General features: G+C 49.5%; 2 protein-coding genes across 2 annotated transcripts in view; one reads left to right on the top strand and one right to left on the bottom strand.

The window, feature by feature from the left end:
- The window catches only part of HRK (harakiri, BCL2 interacting protein), a 21117-nt gene extending 10547 nt beyond the window's left edge, over positions 1 to 10570 (bottom strand). Inside the window, exon 1 of the mRNA XM_032876205.1 lies at positions 10141 to 10570. Coding sequence (XP_032732096.1) covers positions 10197 to 10472 — 276 coding nt within the window. The 5' untranslated portion in view covers positions 10473 to 10570 and the 3' untranslated portion in view covers positions 10141 to 10196. The remainder of the gene's footprint in view (positions 1 to 10140) is intronic.
- The window catches only part of RNFT2 (ring finger protein, transmembrane 2), a 96630-nt gene extending 80074 nt beyond the window's left edge, over positions 1 to 16556 (top strand). The window contains exon 11 of the mRNA XM_032876199.1: positions 16451 to 16556. Within this exon, the coding sequence (XP_032732090.1) occupies positions 16451 to 16528 (78 nt within the window). The 3' untranslated portion in view covers positions 16529 to 16556. The remainder of the gene's footprint in view (positions 1 to 16450) is intronic.
- Positions 16557 to 18233: the final 1677 nt, after the last annotated feature.

Here is an 18233-nt window from a genome sequence, read left to right as displayed (position 1 = left end):
CCTCAGTGAGTGGTTGGTCATCAGTACCTCAGTGAGTGGTCATCAGTGCCTCCATGAGTGGTTCGTTGTCAGTGCCTAACTGAGTGGTGATCAGCAGTGGTTATCCTTGTTTCAGTGAGTATTTGGTTCTCAGTTCTTCAATGAGTGGCCATCAGTGCCTCAGTGCGTGGTCATCAGTGCCTCAGTGGGTGGTCATCAATGCCTCCATGAGTGGCTCGTTATCAGTGCTTCAGTGACTGGCCATCCATGCCTCAGTGAAGGGTCATCAGTGCCTCAGTGAGTGGTTACCAAGTCTATCAGTGAGTGGTGATCAGTGCTATGGTGAGTGGTTACTGATTGTGTAAAGTCTGTGAGGAGAGAGCAGAGAACTGAGAGCTTCTGGCCACTATGAAATTATAGCAGGTGGACCTTAAGTGCACACTAACTGGACTTCCAGAAGGGTCGCACTGAGGGTTGGGAGGCAGCAAGGCAGCAGAGAACTGACCCCAAATCAAATGGGCAGACTATTTCTACAGTAGTCTTGCCGGCTGTACCCCCATGTTATAACATGCATTTTTGACCCAATAATTTCACTGCTAGGAACTTCACTTGTTTTTTCTTTGCAAAATTGCCCAAACAAGAATATACCTCATTCATACTATCACCAAATGAGAAACAGCATAAATGTCCCTGGAGAGGGGAACAGATAAGTGAATCATGGTTCCTCCAACAGTGGAACAACATGCAGCCATTAAAAAGGATGATGAAACCTTTCTTTGTTGACATGGAAAGAGATCAGCAATCTATTTTTAGTGGAGAAAAAACATATTACAGAACAACATGGACAGATGATCTCACTTATTTAAAATAGGGTATGTGTGAGGGTGTGCGTGTGCGTCAAGGGATGTCTGACAAAGTGGTCCCCTAAAGCAGGGGTTGCAAATTTACATGTATGCATGGATCCAGTGACGTGTGCCCAGAAGAGGTCAGGGTGAGCAAGAGAGTCTGTGTCCCATCTAAAGGGGCTTCTGATACTCATCCATGGGAATACAGACTCCATCTTGTCAGATCTTTCCATTTGTTCGAGAAAAACTGGAAATTCAGGCTTCTATAAGAAGTACATGAGGGGCACCTGGGTGGCTCAGTGGGTTAAGGCCTCTGCCTTCGGCTCAGGTCGTGATCCCAGAGTCCCAGGATCGAGCCCCGCATTGAGCCCCGCATTGGGCTCTCTGCTCAGCAGGGAGCCTGCTTCTTCCTCTCTCTCTGCCTGCCTCTCTGTCTACTTGTAATCTCTGTCTGTGAAATAAATAAATAAATACATCTTTAAAAAAAATAAAAGTACATGATTTTTCAGTGCAGTGGGGAGAGACTTGGAAGCTGAACAAAACCCAGCTGCAGGCCAGATTTAGTCAGGAGACCACCAGGTTGGAACCCTTGCCCAGACACTGGGATACCCTTAGACAGAGTCCCTGGCATTGAAAGCTGCCTCATCTTAACCCTCAATATCTATCTCTGTGCCTCAGTTTCACTGTCTGGAAACCAATGGAGTTGGGTTAGGTGGTCTCTAAAGTCCTCTCTAGCCCTGGCTATACGTCTAGAATGGTGACCTTTTGGGTCATAAATTTTTTTGAGGACTGGATCAAAACCTTAGTTTTTCTCTCAAGCAGGGAGAAATACACGGGAGTATGACATCAACCAACTTTATGTGTAATTTGGGGGGGGGTGTCCAAATTTCTTGAGGCCTCCCTCAAATTCATTCATTCATTCATTCATTCATTCATTCATAGTTACTGGATGCCTGCTCTATGCTAGTCATCCAGGCTGGGATATAGTGATGGGCAAAGTAGACATGACTGGCACCCTCATGGGACCCAGAAGCCAGTGTCACCCAGGTTGGGAAGTCCCATCCTGGAGGTCAGTGGCTTAAGCAGGCTACTGGTGAGCCACTAAGTAGGGGACACAACACTGGTAACTGGTTTAAACAAAAGGCTCTAAAAAGTCCCCTATGAGTTCCCACCGTACTATGAGTACAGACCCACAGACTGAATTTTATCTCAAATAAAAACACATATCCCGGACTCCCATTTATCATTTTCTACCATTTTCTGAACATCAGTGACATGCCCCACATTGCTCAGAAGGTAAAGGGACAGGGCGCCTGGGTGGCTCAGTTGGTTAAGCAACTGCCTTCGGCTCAGGTCATGATCCTGGAGTCCCGGGATCGAGTCCCACATCGGGCTCCCAGCTCCAAGGGGAGTCTGCTTTGCTCTCTGATCTTCTCCCCTCTCATGCTTTCTCTCACTGTCTCTCTCTCAAATAAATAAATAAAATCTTTAAAAAAAAAAAAAGAAGGTAAAGGGATGGTTGATAGGTGGCAGAATATCTGGACCTCATCGAAAAGTCAGCCTGACTCCAGAGTTCATGTGACTTTCCACCAAGCTCTCCTGCCTCCACATAAAATCCGGGTGACTACAACAGTTACCAATGGTTAAATTTTCAGAATCAAGACTTAGGCCCCATGATGTGCCGCCTAAAACATTTTAAATCTGGGCTGTCTTTGAAAGCGGTACCTCTTCTTAAATCCATCCCGTTGCCCCTGACACATTCCCACACTTTGAAAGACAATTGAAGACATCCCCCCCCACCCGAAAGCTAAGTTTCCCTGTCTTCAGTAGGTTAGCATCCTTCAGGATTTATTAAGTACCATGTGCTAGGTTGAAGAATGTCAGATGTACATGGTGCCTGGCTGTACCATGGTGATAGGCAGAGGCCGGCAATCAGGGAAGATTCTCCAAGCCCTTAGTAATATTGCTCTGACTTGGAGTTCCTCCCTGACATCGGGATGGGCATGCAAGGAGTCCTCTGCATTCCCAGGCACTCCAGGAATAGCCAGAGGTATGTTCCACAAAGAACGTTCCACATGAGAAACCACAGATTTAGCTGAGGATGATAACATCCGACTCCAGAAGTCAGTGACATGACTGAGACATGGGAATGAAGGGCAGCGTTTATCTAGAAAGCCCTTCTGGACCTTTACTACATTTTATGCCCTTTAGACAACCATTACAATGAAAGAATGTTCACATATACTTTGATAGCAAAGTTCCACTTGGAGGCATTTTTAAGGAAATCATCCATGGGGGCACCTGGGTGGCTCAGTGGGTTAAGCCTCTGCCTTTGGCTCAGGTCAGGATCCCAGGGTCCTGGGATCGAGCTCTGTATTGGGTTCCCTGCTTAGTGGGAAACCTGCTTTGCCATATGCACTCCAACTCGTGTCCCCACTCAAATAAATAAATAAAATCTAAACACACACACACACACACACACACGCCAGAAAATCATCCATGATGTTCCCAAAGAGTTATACACAAGGATGTTCATCATCATGTTGGAAATGATCTAAATGTCCAACAGTAGTGGATTGGGAAGGTAAATGTTGGAACAGCCAAATAATGAAATAGCGAGCAACCTCTAAGTGTGTCGTAGAAGATATCACAATGAGTGGGGAAATGTCCGTGCTAAAAAGGAGAAGTCAGGTCATAGAGAATAAATATCTAGAGCGAGTCATTCCATTTGTTAAATCTCCCATCAGTCCATTTTTGAAAATGAAAAGAAGCCTCTCAAAATGTTCATAGTGAGTAGTAAGATAAAAAACAATTCACAAAATTGTCTTTTATTCAGCATTTTCCAAATATTTAATAAGGAGCTTGTAATATTGTTTGCAATCAAGAAAAAGCTATTTAAAAAGGGAGGGGGGGTGTTCCATAAATTTTCCCAATGCAATTTAATTCCATCTTGCCCAAGTCTGTGGTCTGCAGAACAAAGGTCCAGGATGGCAACACTCTTTGGGGGCAGCCAATTTTCTCCCCACGGGAAAAGTAAAGGAGATTTCTCCTTCCCTGGGCATTTAGCAGTAATAAAAGAATGCATCTCACTGACTGAGGTAAAACAGAGACACCCCCCCACCCACCCAATAGCGGGGCACAGTTTAGGGCAGGAAAGAGACAGGGGGATGAGGCTAAGTTGAATGGTGACATTTCTTACGTGATAGAAATCCAGCCAGTATCCACAACATTCTGAGGCTCCTAAGGGCTGGGCATCTGTGAACTGGTGCAGGAATCAGGACCTTTCAGACCCCGGCAGGAGGTGAACTTGTTCATTTGCACAGAGAGGCTGCGGTGAGAGTCAGAGCCAGGGTCTCCAGCTCCCGAAGTCTAGAAGCCTCTGAGCCGGGAGCTGGGACTAGTTCATCCCTACATCCCTGCATCCTAGCACCTGGCTCGTAGCTGGTGCTCAGTGCATTGTGCAAGTACATGACAAGGAGCAGAGTCCTCCCTACTGTGTCACATCTAATTCTCCCCCTCCCCCCTGCAAAGCACCTGCTCATTCACTATCCGCACTTGTGAATCCCGTTACTGATGAAAGCCTCTCTGAGCTTGTTTTCTCACCCCCTACTTCCTATTGAACTTGGAACCAACTTGGGCTCTGTGCCACGGCCTCGTGTAGCCACTCCCTGCCTCTCAGACTTCTTCTTCCCCAAGTTCATGTGGCTTTAGCCACACTCCTCGGGTTTCTTTCTTACTCAGACACACGGAGCAAAGTCTCACCTCCCAGATCACTGGTCTTCCTATCATGTCCCCCAGAACGCCCTTCTTGCAAGCCTCCTTGTCATTCAAGTCACGGGTCCCCTGGCTCCTCCTAAAAGTACCCATCCCTAACCACTCATGTAGGTGAGGAGTCCCCTGGGCTCTCTATTACACTGCCTTCCTGGAATACCTTCAGAGTCCTTGGCACTTCCTGAAATTATCTTTGTGTCAGATTGTGTGATCGAAAAATGGCCACATTATCTCCTATCCCACGTGCTATGCCAGAACCTTGCCACTGGCTCCCAGCGAGATGTCTTAATTCCATTCCCCTGGAATATGCGCCGGCTGGTGACTTCCTTCTAACCTAATCGACTTCTGAAGCCGGGTCAGAAGAGGCCAAGTAGCTTCCACCTTTGTCCCCTGGAAGCTTGGTCTTGGGGCTCTTGGTCACCAAGTCAGAATCTAACCACGGTGAGGCCGCCATGTTGTGGAAAAGCCTGGACCACAGAGGAGATGAATGCAAATTCCCCACGACCTCCTCCCCATGCCCAGCATGATTCCAGCCCCCACCCAGCCTGGAGCAGAGACAGGTCACCCCCATGCCATGTCCGAATCCCTAATGCACAGAATGTGTAAGCATAATCAGACAATTGTTTTAGGCCATGAGGATTTGGAGTAACTAGTTATAGAGCAATAGTAACCAGAACAATCTGTATTAACTTATCATCGGTCTTTCCCCACTAAAATGTACACGAGGGCCCGGCCTTCTATGTCATGGTCCTTCCTGTGACCACCACAATGCCCTTCACCTAGCAGGTCCTCCATAATGATTAGTAAGTGAAAGAAGCTGAATTTGGGATTACCTATCTTGCATAGTTTCTGACTGATACATCTATCCATTACATAATCATTGCACACCTACTCTGCGACAAGCAAGTCACACGCGGTGGGGCATTCCATTGTTCCCATGAAATCCTATCGCACTTAACACTGGTGATGACCAGAGGGAAAACAGAAGCCCCCACATCCCTCCCTCCATAGGTCTGAAAAGCTGCCTGTCAAAAACCAGAGGTTGCCAAATCCACGCAGCCCACATCTGGGGGTGTATTTAATTATCCCCGGGTGCAGCTGTTTTTACTCTGACAGCTTAGTCACTTGTGCCCTGGCCTCTCGCTAGGCAAGCGGGTGACTCCAGACAGGGACCATGTGGTGGGCAGACTGCCAAGGTCCTGCACATCTGGCCCCTTCCCGGGGGGTACCTCCCCAACAGCTGTCTCCTTCCTTTTGGATTGCTCCCTCCCCTGGTCTAGGCTTTCAGGCTCTAGAAGTAATCCTGGCAGGGATGCAGTAGGCTGGGTGGGAGGCTGGAGGGATGAGCCTACGGGTTTAACTACTTAGTCCCCTAAGTACCTGCCAAGAACCAGTTAGCATGTCTGGCTGGCAGGCCAGGCCTTCATTAATTCATTAAAGCAGGCTGCTGCTGGCCCGTTGTCTTCCTTGTTGCTGACCATGTCGCCTTCTGGGCCTGCAGAGTCCTCTTCCTCCCCTTGTTCTTAGTCCCAAGGCAAGATTCTGTCCACCAGTGCCCCTTTCTCCCAGCCAGATTCCCTGGCTGTATTCTCTTTCCCTCCCTGCCCCCTCCCAAGGAACAGTTCTCCCTCTCCCCGCCCCCGCCAGCCAGTGCTCACCAGAAAGCATCTTTTGTTCCCTCTCCTGCATCTTTGCTGCTCAGTGACGGGTTAAATCACACCCATCTTCCTCTTGGCCTCCTCTGCCTCCAAGGAGCCTCCCCTGAGGCTCTCGCAGAAAGGGAATCTCGCTAGTGCAAGAATTCACAGCTCATCACCCCCTCTGCTTGCTGTCCCGAGTCCTCTCCTCCCCTGCACCCCCCAAATTATCTGGGGGGGCCTGTATGCCCCAATTTCTGATGTTGCCACCAGTCCTTTGGGACGCAAGTGAACCCTCTCTGCCTCAGTTTCCTCTTTGAAATAATAAGAATGGCATTATCCATTTCGTAACAGCCTCTGATGAGTGAGCTAAGTGCCAGGCACTGCACTGGGCACTTTTTTTTTTTTAAGATTTTATTTATTTGACAGAGAGAGATCACAAGTAGAGAGAGAGAGAGAGAGGAGGAGGAAGCAGGCTCACTGCCTAGCAGAGAGCCCGATGCGGGACTTGATCCCAGGACCCTGAGATCATGACCTGAGCTGAAGGCAGAGGCTTAACCCACTGAGCCACCCAGGCAGCCCCTGCACTGGGCACTTTTTTTTTTTTAAGATTTTATTTATTTATTTGAGAGCGAGACAGTGAGAGAGAGCATGAGCGAGGAGAAGGTCAGAGGGAGAGACAGACTCCCCAGGGAGCTGGGAGCCCGATGTGGGACTCAATCCCCGGGACCCCGGGATCATGACCTGAGCAGAAGGCAGTCGTCCAACCAACTGAGCCACCCAGGCGTCCCTGCACTGGGCACTTTAAATGGACGCTCTCCGATCAGCCTTCCAACAATCCTAGAAGAGGTACAGCTCCAGTTTAGGCTCAGAAAGTTTATGGTTCTTACCCAAGGTCACACTGCCCGCAAGTTTCTGAGCTGGGACTTAAATCCAGTCCCGTCTGATGCCTAAAGTCATGCTTTCCCACTGTGCCATCCTGGCCGGGCTGGCCCTGATTCCCCAAGAGGACATGTAGGGATGGTGGGGAATTGCCCCCCTAACAGTGCTCTGGGAAAGGAAACTATTACATGCACAATCATAAGCATGATAGCTCACATTTGTATCTGCTTCTTATGCATCTGGCACTGTTCTAGAACTCTCTGGATGTGAATTCATTTCACCCTCATGACAACACCTTTGCCATAAAGTACTATTATTGTCCCCACTTAAAATATGGGGAACACTTAGTAACAGGTGTGTGTGTTTATTTAATAATGACTTCTGAAAGATGCATTGCTGGCTCACAGATGAGGCTCAGGACAAGTTTGTTGACACTGTTGTCCACATGGCCAAGCTCACCCTTAACACCTGAGAGAAGAATTGCCTGCCCTATAGGGCTGACGCAGCGCCCCCGGCCCCGGAAATACTGAAGGTTTCCTACAAGCATTCTCACTTCTCTAGGGTAGGAAGGGTGGAGAGGACCACACATGGAACTCAACAAACTTTCTCCATGGATTTTCTTTCACTTCTTCCTAAGTTACGGGAGAGCCTAGGGGAAACATGGGTTTCCCCCCAATTAAGTCAAACGCACTCGCAAGGCCGGAGCTGTAGGCAGTAGGCGGCGGGAAAAGAACTCGAGTTTCTGGCATAGGGACCGAGGTTAGGAGCCCAAGGCCGGCGAACCCCCGGATGGGAGCTCAGGAATCGGGTGGTCCACAATTCCATCGGTGTCCCCAGGGAGCGAAGCGCGGCGCTGCAGGAAAGCTGAGCCGGGCTTCCTGGGGTTAGGGCACCCGAGGAGGGAGAACTCTGGAGGGTGTGGTTGCAGGGGACGCCAGGCGGGAGGAAGAGGAACCCAGGGGTGGCCTGGAGTCGAGAAGCAGCCCGGAACTCTGGGGCAGAAGCGAAGTGAGGAGGGGGTCATAAACCCTACGCCGACAATGACCAATTACCTGCAAAATTGCCATCGGACCCCTCCCCTGCCCGCGTAGAATCCCTGCCTCCCCGCTCCTCCCCTGGCCCCGGGCGCGGAGAGGCACCCTGGGTCCTCCCCGCGAGCCCTACCCGAGGTCTCCCGCCCCCTCCCGGCCGGCAGCCTCCTCCCGCGGCGCTGGAGGACCCCCAGCCCTGACGAGCACTCGGCCTGTGCGCCCCCGCGGCGGGCGCCCAGCATCCCGCACCGCCCGGTCCCGGGAAGGGAGCGCTCTCCCAGCCTGCCTGGACCCCAAGACCGCAGGAAGCCCTGGCCTGGCCCTCCTACTGGGTTCCTCTCGCGTGCATACTGCTTCTAATTCACATTCCCACTATCTTTTGCAACTTGTTCTCCAGGCAGTTTCTCTTACTCTCCAGCTCCCCCCATCTTCCCTTTCCTGGTCTCGCCGCCCACTTTTTCTTTCCCTCTCTTTCCACTTTCTTTCCGCCTTTCCCCAAATTCCAGGCTTTGGGCTTTGCGTCTGTCTCTGGACTCCCTTTTCCTATCCCCCTCTCCGCCCCGTCCAAAATGTAGTTCCTGCCCCGGGGATTTGGCAGCCCCAGCCTGGCCCCTTCCGACCCGAGGACAGGCCCTCTCCCCCGAGGGGGAGTGGCGGATGGGACCTCCGGGAGCCGGGCAGAGAGCGCCCCGAAGCACGTACCTCTCTTCGCCAGGGCTCGGGCTGAGCCGGCCCACGCGACATCTGTCGCCCGCGCTCCCGGCTCACACCCTGCGCACCCCCGCAGCTCCCCGGGCGCTGCCACCCCCCACGCTCCGGCTGCCGCCTCTCCCCGCGGGCGCCGTGCCAGCTTCTCAGGGTGTCGGCGCACGGCAGGGCTTCGCCAGGGCAGAGCGCCGGGCATCTGTGGGTCGTGGCACCCCCCAGCCGCTGGGTTTCTCACCTTCGACCTTCACCTTCCAGCCCTAGATCCACCTGTGGTGGGGCTCAGGCTGATTTTCTCTCTTTCCCCATTCTCTGCAGTTCTACTCTGTTCCAGAATCTGAGAAGACAATCCCTTACACGTTTGGTCCCCTAGGCGCACAGCTAGTGCTCAAAAATTCCCCAGCCCCAAGGGCCTAGTGCACAGAAGATGCTTATACCTTTCTCCCACTGGTACCAAACAGTGGGCGCTCAACACTCACTCCCCACGCCCACCAGCACGCAGTGCCTAGCATGCTGCAAGCTTTCAAACATCCCTCCCTAAACATTTACGGCCTAGTACCTAGAAGGAGTTCAATAAATGCTCTTTTATTAAGACTTCCCTTTGGGGTTTCCCTAACAGCCTCCGATCCCAGCCTACTTTGGGGGCATCCTTCTCCATCTCAGCTTCAGCCTTCTGGTGAAGAGGAGGCCAAGCTCCTTAAACGGGACACCTCGTTGCAGAAAGAGCGAAGAAGTTGGCAAAGCGGAGAAAAACTGCAAAGTGCGCGGGGCCGTAGGGGAAAGACAGCTCCACCGGAAACCTGGATGGGGAGCAGTCCAGAGAAGCGCTCCGGGAGGAACAAGGGAGTGCCACCTAGGGAGAAGAGGGTTCGGAGACTGGCGACTTAGGACAGCAGACGGCTTGGAAGAGGACGGGGGACTTGCCTTGAACCCGCGACAGATTGTAATTCTTTGGCGTGGCGGGTAACTACGTCCTCATTGCAAACACACTTTTTACTTGCACTGTGTGTTTACTTGAGGCACTGGTGGGCATTATGGAGGCTAAAGTCCCCGCCGCCAAGCCTCCCACTAGGAGACTGGTGAGATGCGCTCAAGGAGTCGAGAAAAGAAGATAGAACAGACCTGACCCTTAGAAGGAGAGAGAGGAACTGGAGGTGAGGAGGCTGGCGAGAGAAGAGAGCAGGGGGAAAAAGAGATGGGAAGAGGAGAAAGCAAACTTGGTCGCTCTGGCGCTCCCAGCCTGCGGGGTATGACCAGTCCCAAGCCGCGCCCCGGCGCGCGCTCGCGTACCTGTTGCTCTCTCGGGCTGGGTCTCGGCTCCGGCCCCACCAAGAAGCCCCGCGTTCCTACAAGTTCCGTCTGCAGAGCAGCCAGGCGGCCAGCGCCGCCACCTGCGCGGCCGCGCACAGCCAGGGCCAGTAGGTGGGGAGCGCGCCGGGCGCCGGCGCCCTCCGGCTCCGCGCGCGGCGCCGCCACATGGTGCGCTGGTGCAGCTCGTCGCCGAGCGCCTTGAGCCGAGCGGCGGTGAGCTGCGCCGCGGACGAGCGCAGACCCAGGCGGCCCGCGCTGCAGGCGCACACCGCCGGGGGCCCGCGGCCGCGGTGCAGGGGGCACGGACACATGCCCGCTCGCCTCGCTCCCTCCCCGCGCTCGGGCCGCCCCTCGCCTCCGCTCCCTCCGGCCTCTGCGCCTGCCTCCGCCGCGCTCCAGCCGCCGGGGGCCTCCCCTGGACACCAAGTTTCTCCTTGTGTTGTGCGTTTGTTGTGCTGACGGCGCTATTATTAATTAAAGTGTCACATGGTGGAGGGGGGCGGGGAGGGCGCGGGGAGGGGGGTTACATCATCCGGCCCCCGGGGGGGGGGGGGCTGCAGGCAGAAGAAACCGAGAGGTAACTTTTAACCCTAGCGGCGCCGGCAGCAAGAGGGCGCGCGTCGGAGAGAGGAGGAGCACGACGCGCTGGGACGCGACCAGGCCCCCGCCGCCGAGGTCCGGGGCTTGGGGGTCGCGTGGGACCCCCGCGGAGGCGGAGATCGCGAGGGCAGGCCTTCTCGTTCTCTTTTTCCTGAATTCCGCTCCGCTTCCGATTTGGCGAGGGAAGCAGGCTTGTTTGCGTTTGGGATGAAGCTCATATCGAATTCGGCTGCATTATTCAAAAATATTCCGAGGCTATTGTTTTGTTTGGGGGAGGGGGATTGACTGAAAAATCTCATGAGAGAGCCAGATTCAACCCAACTTGCCCACTTTCAGGTCTGACTCGGCACCTATAGGCTTCGGATTTGAACGACACATGCCCCCACCCCGCTCGCGGCTTCCCAGCCAGACCCTAACGCACCCCCAGAGCCTCTAGAACGCTTGATGGAGGCGGGGCGGGGGGTTAAAAGGGTCGGTCCCTAGCCGCAGAGGCGCGCACCCAAAAGGCTCTCGCAAGGGGCTTTTTGGAAGGTAACTTATTTTTGTCTGCTTCCTTGTGAATATTGTTCTCCTGCCGGGTTACAGTTTCTAGCGGCGATCCCGATTTATTGCGCAGTGGAGACCCTGAGGGGCCGACGAGGAGGTGGGGCTCAGGGGACTTTAGACTGGAAAGGCTGGAGTTGTCCCTGCTTAGTGAAGCTACAGATGGGCAAGGGACACTCAGGGTTTGGGGGGAGATAATGATCCCTTCTCTGATCTTAAATTTAATGGCATTCAGATAACTTCGGGATTCAGAAAACTAGAGGAGCCAGAAGCGGCTCCAAGCCACCAGTCTGGGACCTGATGTGGAAACTTTGTCCCCTTCCCCGGGGCTGTCAATGCCTGAATCCTCTGGTCTCTTGGGAAATATTCTCAGGACGACGAACGTAGAACATCGTTAGGATTTGCATTTGTCATGAGGACAGATTTCCCCTTGGCCTTCCCCCCCCCCACGGTCATGAGGACAGATTTCCCCTTGGCCTTCCCCCCCCACGGTCAGGTGTCAGACCCCAGCTCCACAGTGTGATGGTGGTGGGCCCTCACCTCCTAGCCTCCCCAACGGGCATCACTTACCTTCTGATTGCCTTCTATGCACCTTACTGGGCTCTGGTCCCTGCCTGGCTGCCTTAAGGAAATCCCCCAACACTTGGGGGCAAAGGCTATTATTATCTTGTTTTAAGATGAAGAAACTGAGACACAGGGAGGTAAGGCCTCTTGCCCAAGTTCACCGAGTTAGTGAAGAGGGAACTTGGATCTAAACTAGGGCAGCACACTGTAGACTGTGAACGCTTAACCACGGTTTTATACTGCCCCCTGTAATCTGGGAATAATAATACCTCCCTCCCAGGATTGGGGCAGAGATTAAATGAGAGAAATGTATGCCAAGCACCTGGCAAGCAGGGGGCCCTGGATAAACCTTGGTTCCCTTTGCTTCTGGCCAGAACCACTTCCTCACTCTCCTGGGACTCACCTCCTTAATCCCCCCTAGTCTTTGCAGAGGGGACCTGATCCATTGCCTGGTGTAGTGTTCCAAGAACGAAGATACAGTGTCTATTTGAAAAGCCCTTTGGATTTAAATGGAACAATTCCCTCCCCCACCTTTTTAATCTGCACGCTTTTAACGGCTCACTTCATGGACATTAATTTTAATGGGACGATTATTACCCTGTTTGGAAGCCTGCCCCTCGAATTGCTAGGCTCACAAGGTGGCGCTGGGTTGGGTCCCAGCCGCTTGGATGTTTTCTGTAGCAAAAAGAGTGCAGCCTTGGATGTGGGGATGTGTCACTCAGCAGAGGAAAAAGAGATGGGTGATGGGAAGTGGAGAAAAGAGAAGACACCCTCCCCACCCCCCGCCAATACTCTGCCTCTGATGGTCCTTAATCTGCTCAGACTGGAGTTTTTGGCCTTCTCCCCTCCATTCAGTAACTGGGGAACTTGGCCTTGAGATGAGATTTTTTGGACCCTCCACTTCCTCATCTGTAAAGTGAAAATATACCTACCTTATGAGAATTAAATGAGATCATTCTGGTAAAGCTCTCAGCACAGTATCTGGTCCATCGTTAGCATTTAATAAATGTTGGCTACTATTAATACTTTAAAGTAGATCATGTAGTCACTAAACAGTCTGCTTTGGAGAATATTAGAGGACCTGCACCCTCAATAATATATGATTGCCCTATTGCAAATTGGCCGTTCCGTCACTGACATTAGTGTTGTCCAGAAAAAGCGAATTCTTCAGGAGAGTAACACAACACCCTCCTCACACTCCAGGAAAATGAGGTTTTAGTTTTAATGTTCAACTTAATAAACACTTACGTTGAGTCTACTTTGTACCAGACACTGTTCTATGTCCTTGGCAATATTAACTCAGTTAACCCTCCTAACAACCGTATGTAATAAGGACGGGTACTATTATTAGTCCAGTACTACAGATGAACAAATGGAGGCAGATTTAAAGAACTTATCCAAGGTCACATAGCTGTCTGGCCCCACGGTTTGTTCTCTTAAGCATTATGTGACCACTGGGCACTGGGGAAGAGGGAGAGAGGCTATTACGGGATGAACTGTGTCTCCCCATGATTCCTATGTGGAAGCCCTAAGCCCCAGGACCTCAGAATGACTATTTTAGGAGACAGGGCTTTTAAAGAGGTAATTAAGGTTACCTTAATTAATTAAGGGTGGGGTTCTAATCCAATATGACTGGTGTCCTTATGAAAGAGGGAGAGACATCAGGGGTGCAAGGAGGTGGCCTTTTGCATCCAAGAAGAGACGCTTTAAGAGAAACCAACCCTGCCAATTCCTTGAGAGTTTTGTTATTATCTAAGAAAATAAATTTCTGTTGTTTAAGCCCACCCAGTGTTGTGGCCTGTTATGGCTGCCCTAGCCAATGAATACAGAGACAATGAGGGGGACAGAATGTTCCAAAGGGAAATTAGAGGCAGATACTTACCAGACCTGGCCACTTTGACTGCTAGGTATATGCTTTGTACCTTTTTCTGCATTTAAAAAAAAAAAGACTTTATTTATTTGAGAGAGAGAGAGAGAGAGAGCACAAGCGGGGAGGAGAAGGAGAAGCAGGTTCCCTACTGATCAGGGAGCCTGAATCCCAGGCTGGATCCCAGGACCCTGAGATCATGACCTGAGCTGGAGGCAGACGCTTAAGGTGACTGAGCCACCCAGGTGCCCCTTTTTCTGGGTTCTTGAGAAGGACTGAGTTCTAGGACCGTTGACTTGTTCCCTCCTTCCACTTCCATGTGCTACTGGAAACCTTTAAGGGAGGACGGGTTTTAGGGGATGATTTGAGAAATAGCTCATGAAATCCAGCTGGTACCTTTATTCAGCTAAAACTTTCCCTACCAGATGCAAGGATGTGCAGCCTTTCTCTCTCACAAAGAAATAAGACAGCTTTTTCTCGTACATGAGATTTTCCTGGGGGTGTCCCAGTGCTGAACACTGGGCACATAGCAGGCGTTCAGCAAATAGTCGTTGAAAGAGAAACTTTAAAAATGAGTGAATGAATAAATCCTGATTTGTCTTTCAGACCTCCACAATATAGAATTATCATCAAGAATATACACAAATTTCCTGCCCCAAATCATTCCCTTACCTCCTACAGAAATCAATACTCAAATGTTTTGAGCGTGGGGGTGGGGGGTATTTTTCTTTTTTAATTAAAACAATAATTACCTATCCTGGTATTTGAGACCGCGTGAACCTTTCCTTATGGTGTTTTAATTCGTGTGGCTTGGTGAAGTGGTAAATGAATGAACAGCTGTTGCCTCCTCCAAACAGCTGTGTTTCCTGAAGCCATGTGTTCATGCCAGGGCTGGATTTGATGCCAGGAGTCGGTTTGGTGAACAACAGAGTTCTTGAATCGAAGTCAGAGTTACGGCAGAGTGGTTTGACACTCTGAGCCAGAGTGATCGGAGTTTTAGCCCTAGCCCCACCATGCAATAGCTGGTGCTTTAGGCATATTTTTCAGCTCTCTGAGCCTCCACTTTCCCATCTGTAAAATAGGAATAATTATCATGGTGTCTACCTCATGGGGTTGCTGTGAGGATTAAAAGAGAGAATTATCAAGTGTTTAGCCCTCAATAAATATTAGTTATGGTCCTTGTTATTCTATCAGGATTATTAAGCATCCACTTAAGAAACAGAGCTGGGACCCTGACCCAAGCCCACTGGGAAAACAAGAGGTTTCAGATTTCAGTCAAGTCCAATATTCAATTACATCACAGTTATTCCCAGGAAATTTCCCTCCATCCAGTAGACCCAGAGCAGGACAGCTCTCGTCTCTCACATTTATCCTTTTTTTTCCACCCTCTGATACCTGAAAAGATGGGATAACCTCTTCTCCAGGGATCTCCTAATTATTCATTTGATACCTCTCCCTTATGGATCTTTTTGTTGTAAGTAAGAGGGAACAGCAGTTGAATGTCCACAGCAGGGGAGGAAAAAAATTAACCAGTCCATAATTATAGTCTCATCAATACTTTAAGTGTAAAGGGTAAACCTCACTTAAATAAAACCTAATGCCTTGATTACTGGAGTCACAAGAGATAGGGTTGATTAAAGCCGCTCTCCTGCTGTGAAAATTCAGACATATTGTCCTTTGCTCAGGCAATCATCACTTTATTGAAGGCAACTGAGCTTAGTTTAAACAAGTGAATCGCTAGACTTGAAATTATAGTGTTGAGAGGGTAAATGAGGGTAAATGCTGGAGAACAATTTGGCAAACATGGAAACACTGAACATGAACACGCCCGGTGACCAGGTGATTCCATTTCCAACTATTTCTAGCTGAGTGCTTCTCAACCAGGAACAGTTTTGCTCCCCAGGAGACATTTGGCACTGCCTGGAGACATTTTTTTTTTTAATTTTATTTTTTATAAACATATATTTTTTTTTCCCCCAGGGGTACAGGTCTGTGAATCTCCAGGTTTACACACTTCACAGCACTCACCATAGCACATACCCTACCCAATGTCCATAACCCCACCCCCCCTCCCAACCCCCCTCCCCCCAGCAACCCTCAGTTTGTTTTGTGAGATTAAGAGTCACTTATGGTTTATGGAGACATTTTTTGATTATCAAAACTGAAGGGTGCTATGATCTAATGGGTAGAGGCTAGGGATTCTGCTTACCATCCCACAATGCTCAGACCACAAATAATTATCTGTCCCCAAAAGTCAGTAGTGCTGAGTGTGAGAAACCTTGCCCTAGATATATTAGTTAGTATACATTTGGTACAAATAACAGAAAATCCAACTGGTAGAGTCTTAAATCACAAGGATTTGTATTATTTGCTTGACAACAAGTCCAGAACAGGATTTGGCAAACTATGGTATGTGCAACAGTCGGCCCACTGCCTGTTTCTGTAATAATATTATTGAAACACAGTCATGCTCATTCATTTATGCATTACTTCTGGCTGCTTTTGTGCTACAACGGCAGAGTTAAATAGTTGCAACAGAAATTGTATGGCCTGCAAAGTCTAAAGTATTACCATCTGGCCCTGTGTGGAAAAAAGTGTGTCAGCCCCTGATCCAGAGAAAGGCAAGCTCAGGGTTGGGTTTGTAGTGCAAATTTTCATTAAGAATCAGGCTCTGCCTATGCTCCTGCTCTTGTGTTCTCAGTATGTTGATTTTAGTCCTCGGGCTTATTTGTCTCCTGGAAGCAAAGATGGCTGCCACAGCTCCAGATATCACATGCGTACCGGACTGAATAGTGTCTTCACAAGTTCTCACAAGTTCATCTCTACCTGAAAGCTATGAATTCAACCTGAATGGAAGATAGGGACTTTGGAAGCGTAAACAAGTTAAGATAAGGTCATACGGAATTGGGGTTGGGGAGGGACCTAATCCAATGACCGCTTTCCTTATAAGATGGAAATTTGTACAGACATGGAGGGGAAATGGCTACATAAAGATGGAGGCAGAAGCTGGAGTTATGCTAGCGCAAACCAAGGAACACCAAGGAATGCTGGAAACCAGCAGAAGCTACGAGAGAAGCAAGGAAAGATTCCCTAGAGCCATTGGAGGCATAGCACACTGTTCCATGATCCAGCATGGCCACCACACTTCTACATTCCCAGAATTACCATTTAACACCTTCACGTACATTTTGCTGGCCAGAATAACTTAGTCACATGGCCACATCTAGCTACATGGGATGCTGGGAAATGTAGTCTTTTAGCTAGGCAGCAATATACCTAGCTAATATGTATGAGAGTTCTATTACTAAGAAGAAAGGAAAGAACAGATGGTAGCTGAATGTCTCTGTCTCATCACTATTGCCTTGGACCAGGGAATTGGTGAACTATGGCCTACAGGTCAAATTCAGCTTTCCGTTTGTTTTTTTACTTGTGGTTTTTTTTTTTTAGTAATTTTTTAAAATAATATTTTATTTATTTATTTGACAGAGATCACAAGTAGGCAGAGAGGCAGAGAGAGAGGAGGAAGCAGGCTCCCCGCGGAGCAGAGAGCCCGATGTGGAGCTCGATCCCAGGACCCTGAGATCATGACCTGAGCTGAAGGCAGAGACTTTAACCCACTGAGCCACCCAGGTGCCTCTTTTTTAGTAATTTTTTAAAAAGATTTATTTATTTATTTTAGAGAGAGAGTGCACACAAGCGGGGTGGGGTAGACAGAGAGAGAGAATCCTGAGGCAAAATCCCCGCTGAGCAAGGAGCCAGACTCGGGGCTCGATCCCAGGACCCTGAGATCATGACCTAAAATGAACTCAAGAGTCAGTTGCTTAACCAAGTAAGCCACCCAGATGCCCCATCTTTTTTTCTTAATGAAATGTGTATTGAATAATTATAATAATTATTCACATACAGTTATAGAAATGATATGGAAAGATCCCTTCCATACTTTGCCCAGCATCCCCCAATGGTAATATATGGCAAAACTCAAGCTTAATAACATAGCAAGGATATTGACATTGATATAATCCACCAAGCTTATTTCAGATTTCCTGTTTTACTTGTGTTTGTATGTTTATACATATGGGCATGTGTTAAGTTCTATACAATTTAATCACCTGCGTAGGTTCATGTATCCATCACCATTGTAAAGATACTGATTGTCTGGTATGGTTGGACCATAATTTATTAAATCAGTCATCAAGGAACATCTGGGTTGTTTCCAGTTTGGGGTAGGGGAAATAAAACTGCTATGAACATTAATGTACAGGTCTTTGTGTGAACATTAAGTTTTCATTTTTCTGGGATAAATGCCCAGGAATGCTATTATTGGGTCATATGATAGATGTATGTCTAGTTTCCTAAGAAACTACCAACCTTTCCACAGTGGCTGTACCATTTTACATTCCCACCAGCACTGGTTAAGTGATCTCAGTTTCTCTGCATCCTTTCAGCATTTGGTGTTGTCAGTATTTTTTATTTTAGACATTCTGATAGGTTTGCAGTG

The sequence above is a fragment of the Lontra canadensis genome, unplaced genomic scaffold, assembly GCF_010015895.1.
Source record: "Lontra canadensis isolate GAN:19392208 unplaced genomic scaffold, GSC_riverotter_1.0 scaffold58, whole genome shotgun sequence".
In the NCBI taxonomy this organism is placed as follows: Eukaryota; Metazoa; Chordata; class Mammalia; order Carnivora; family Mustelidae; genus Lontra; species Lontra canadensis.
The sequence above is the reverse complement of the archived record's forward strand: the minus strand, read 5'-3'. Positions and strand labels throughout refer to the sequence as shown.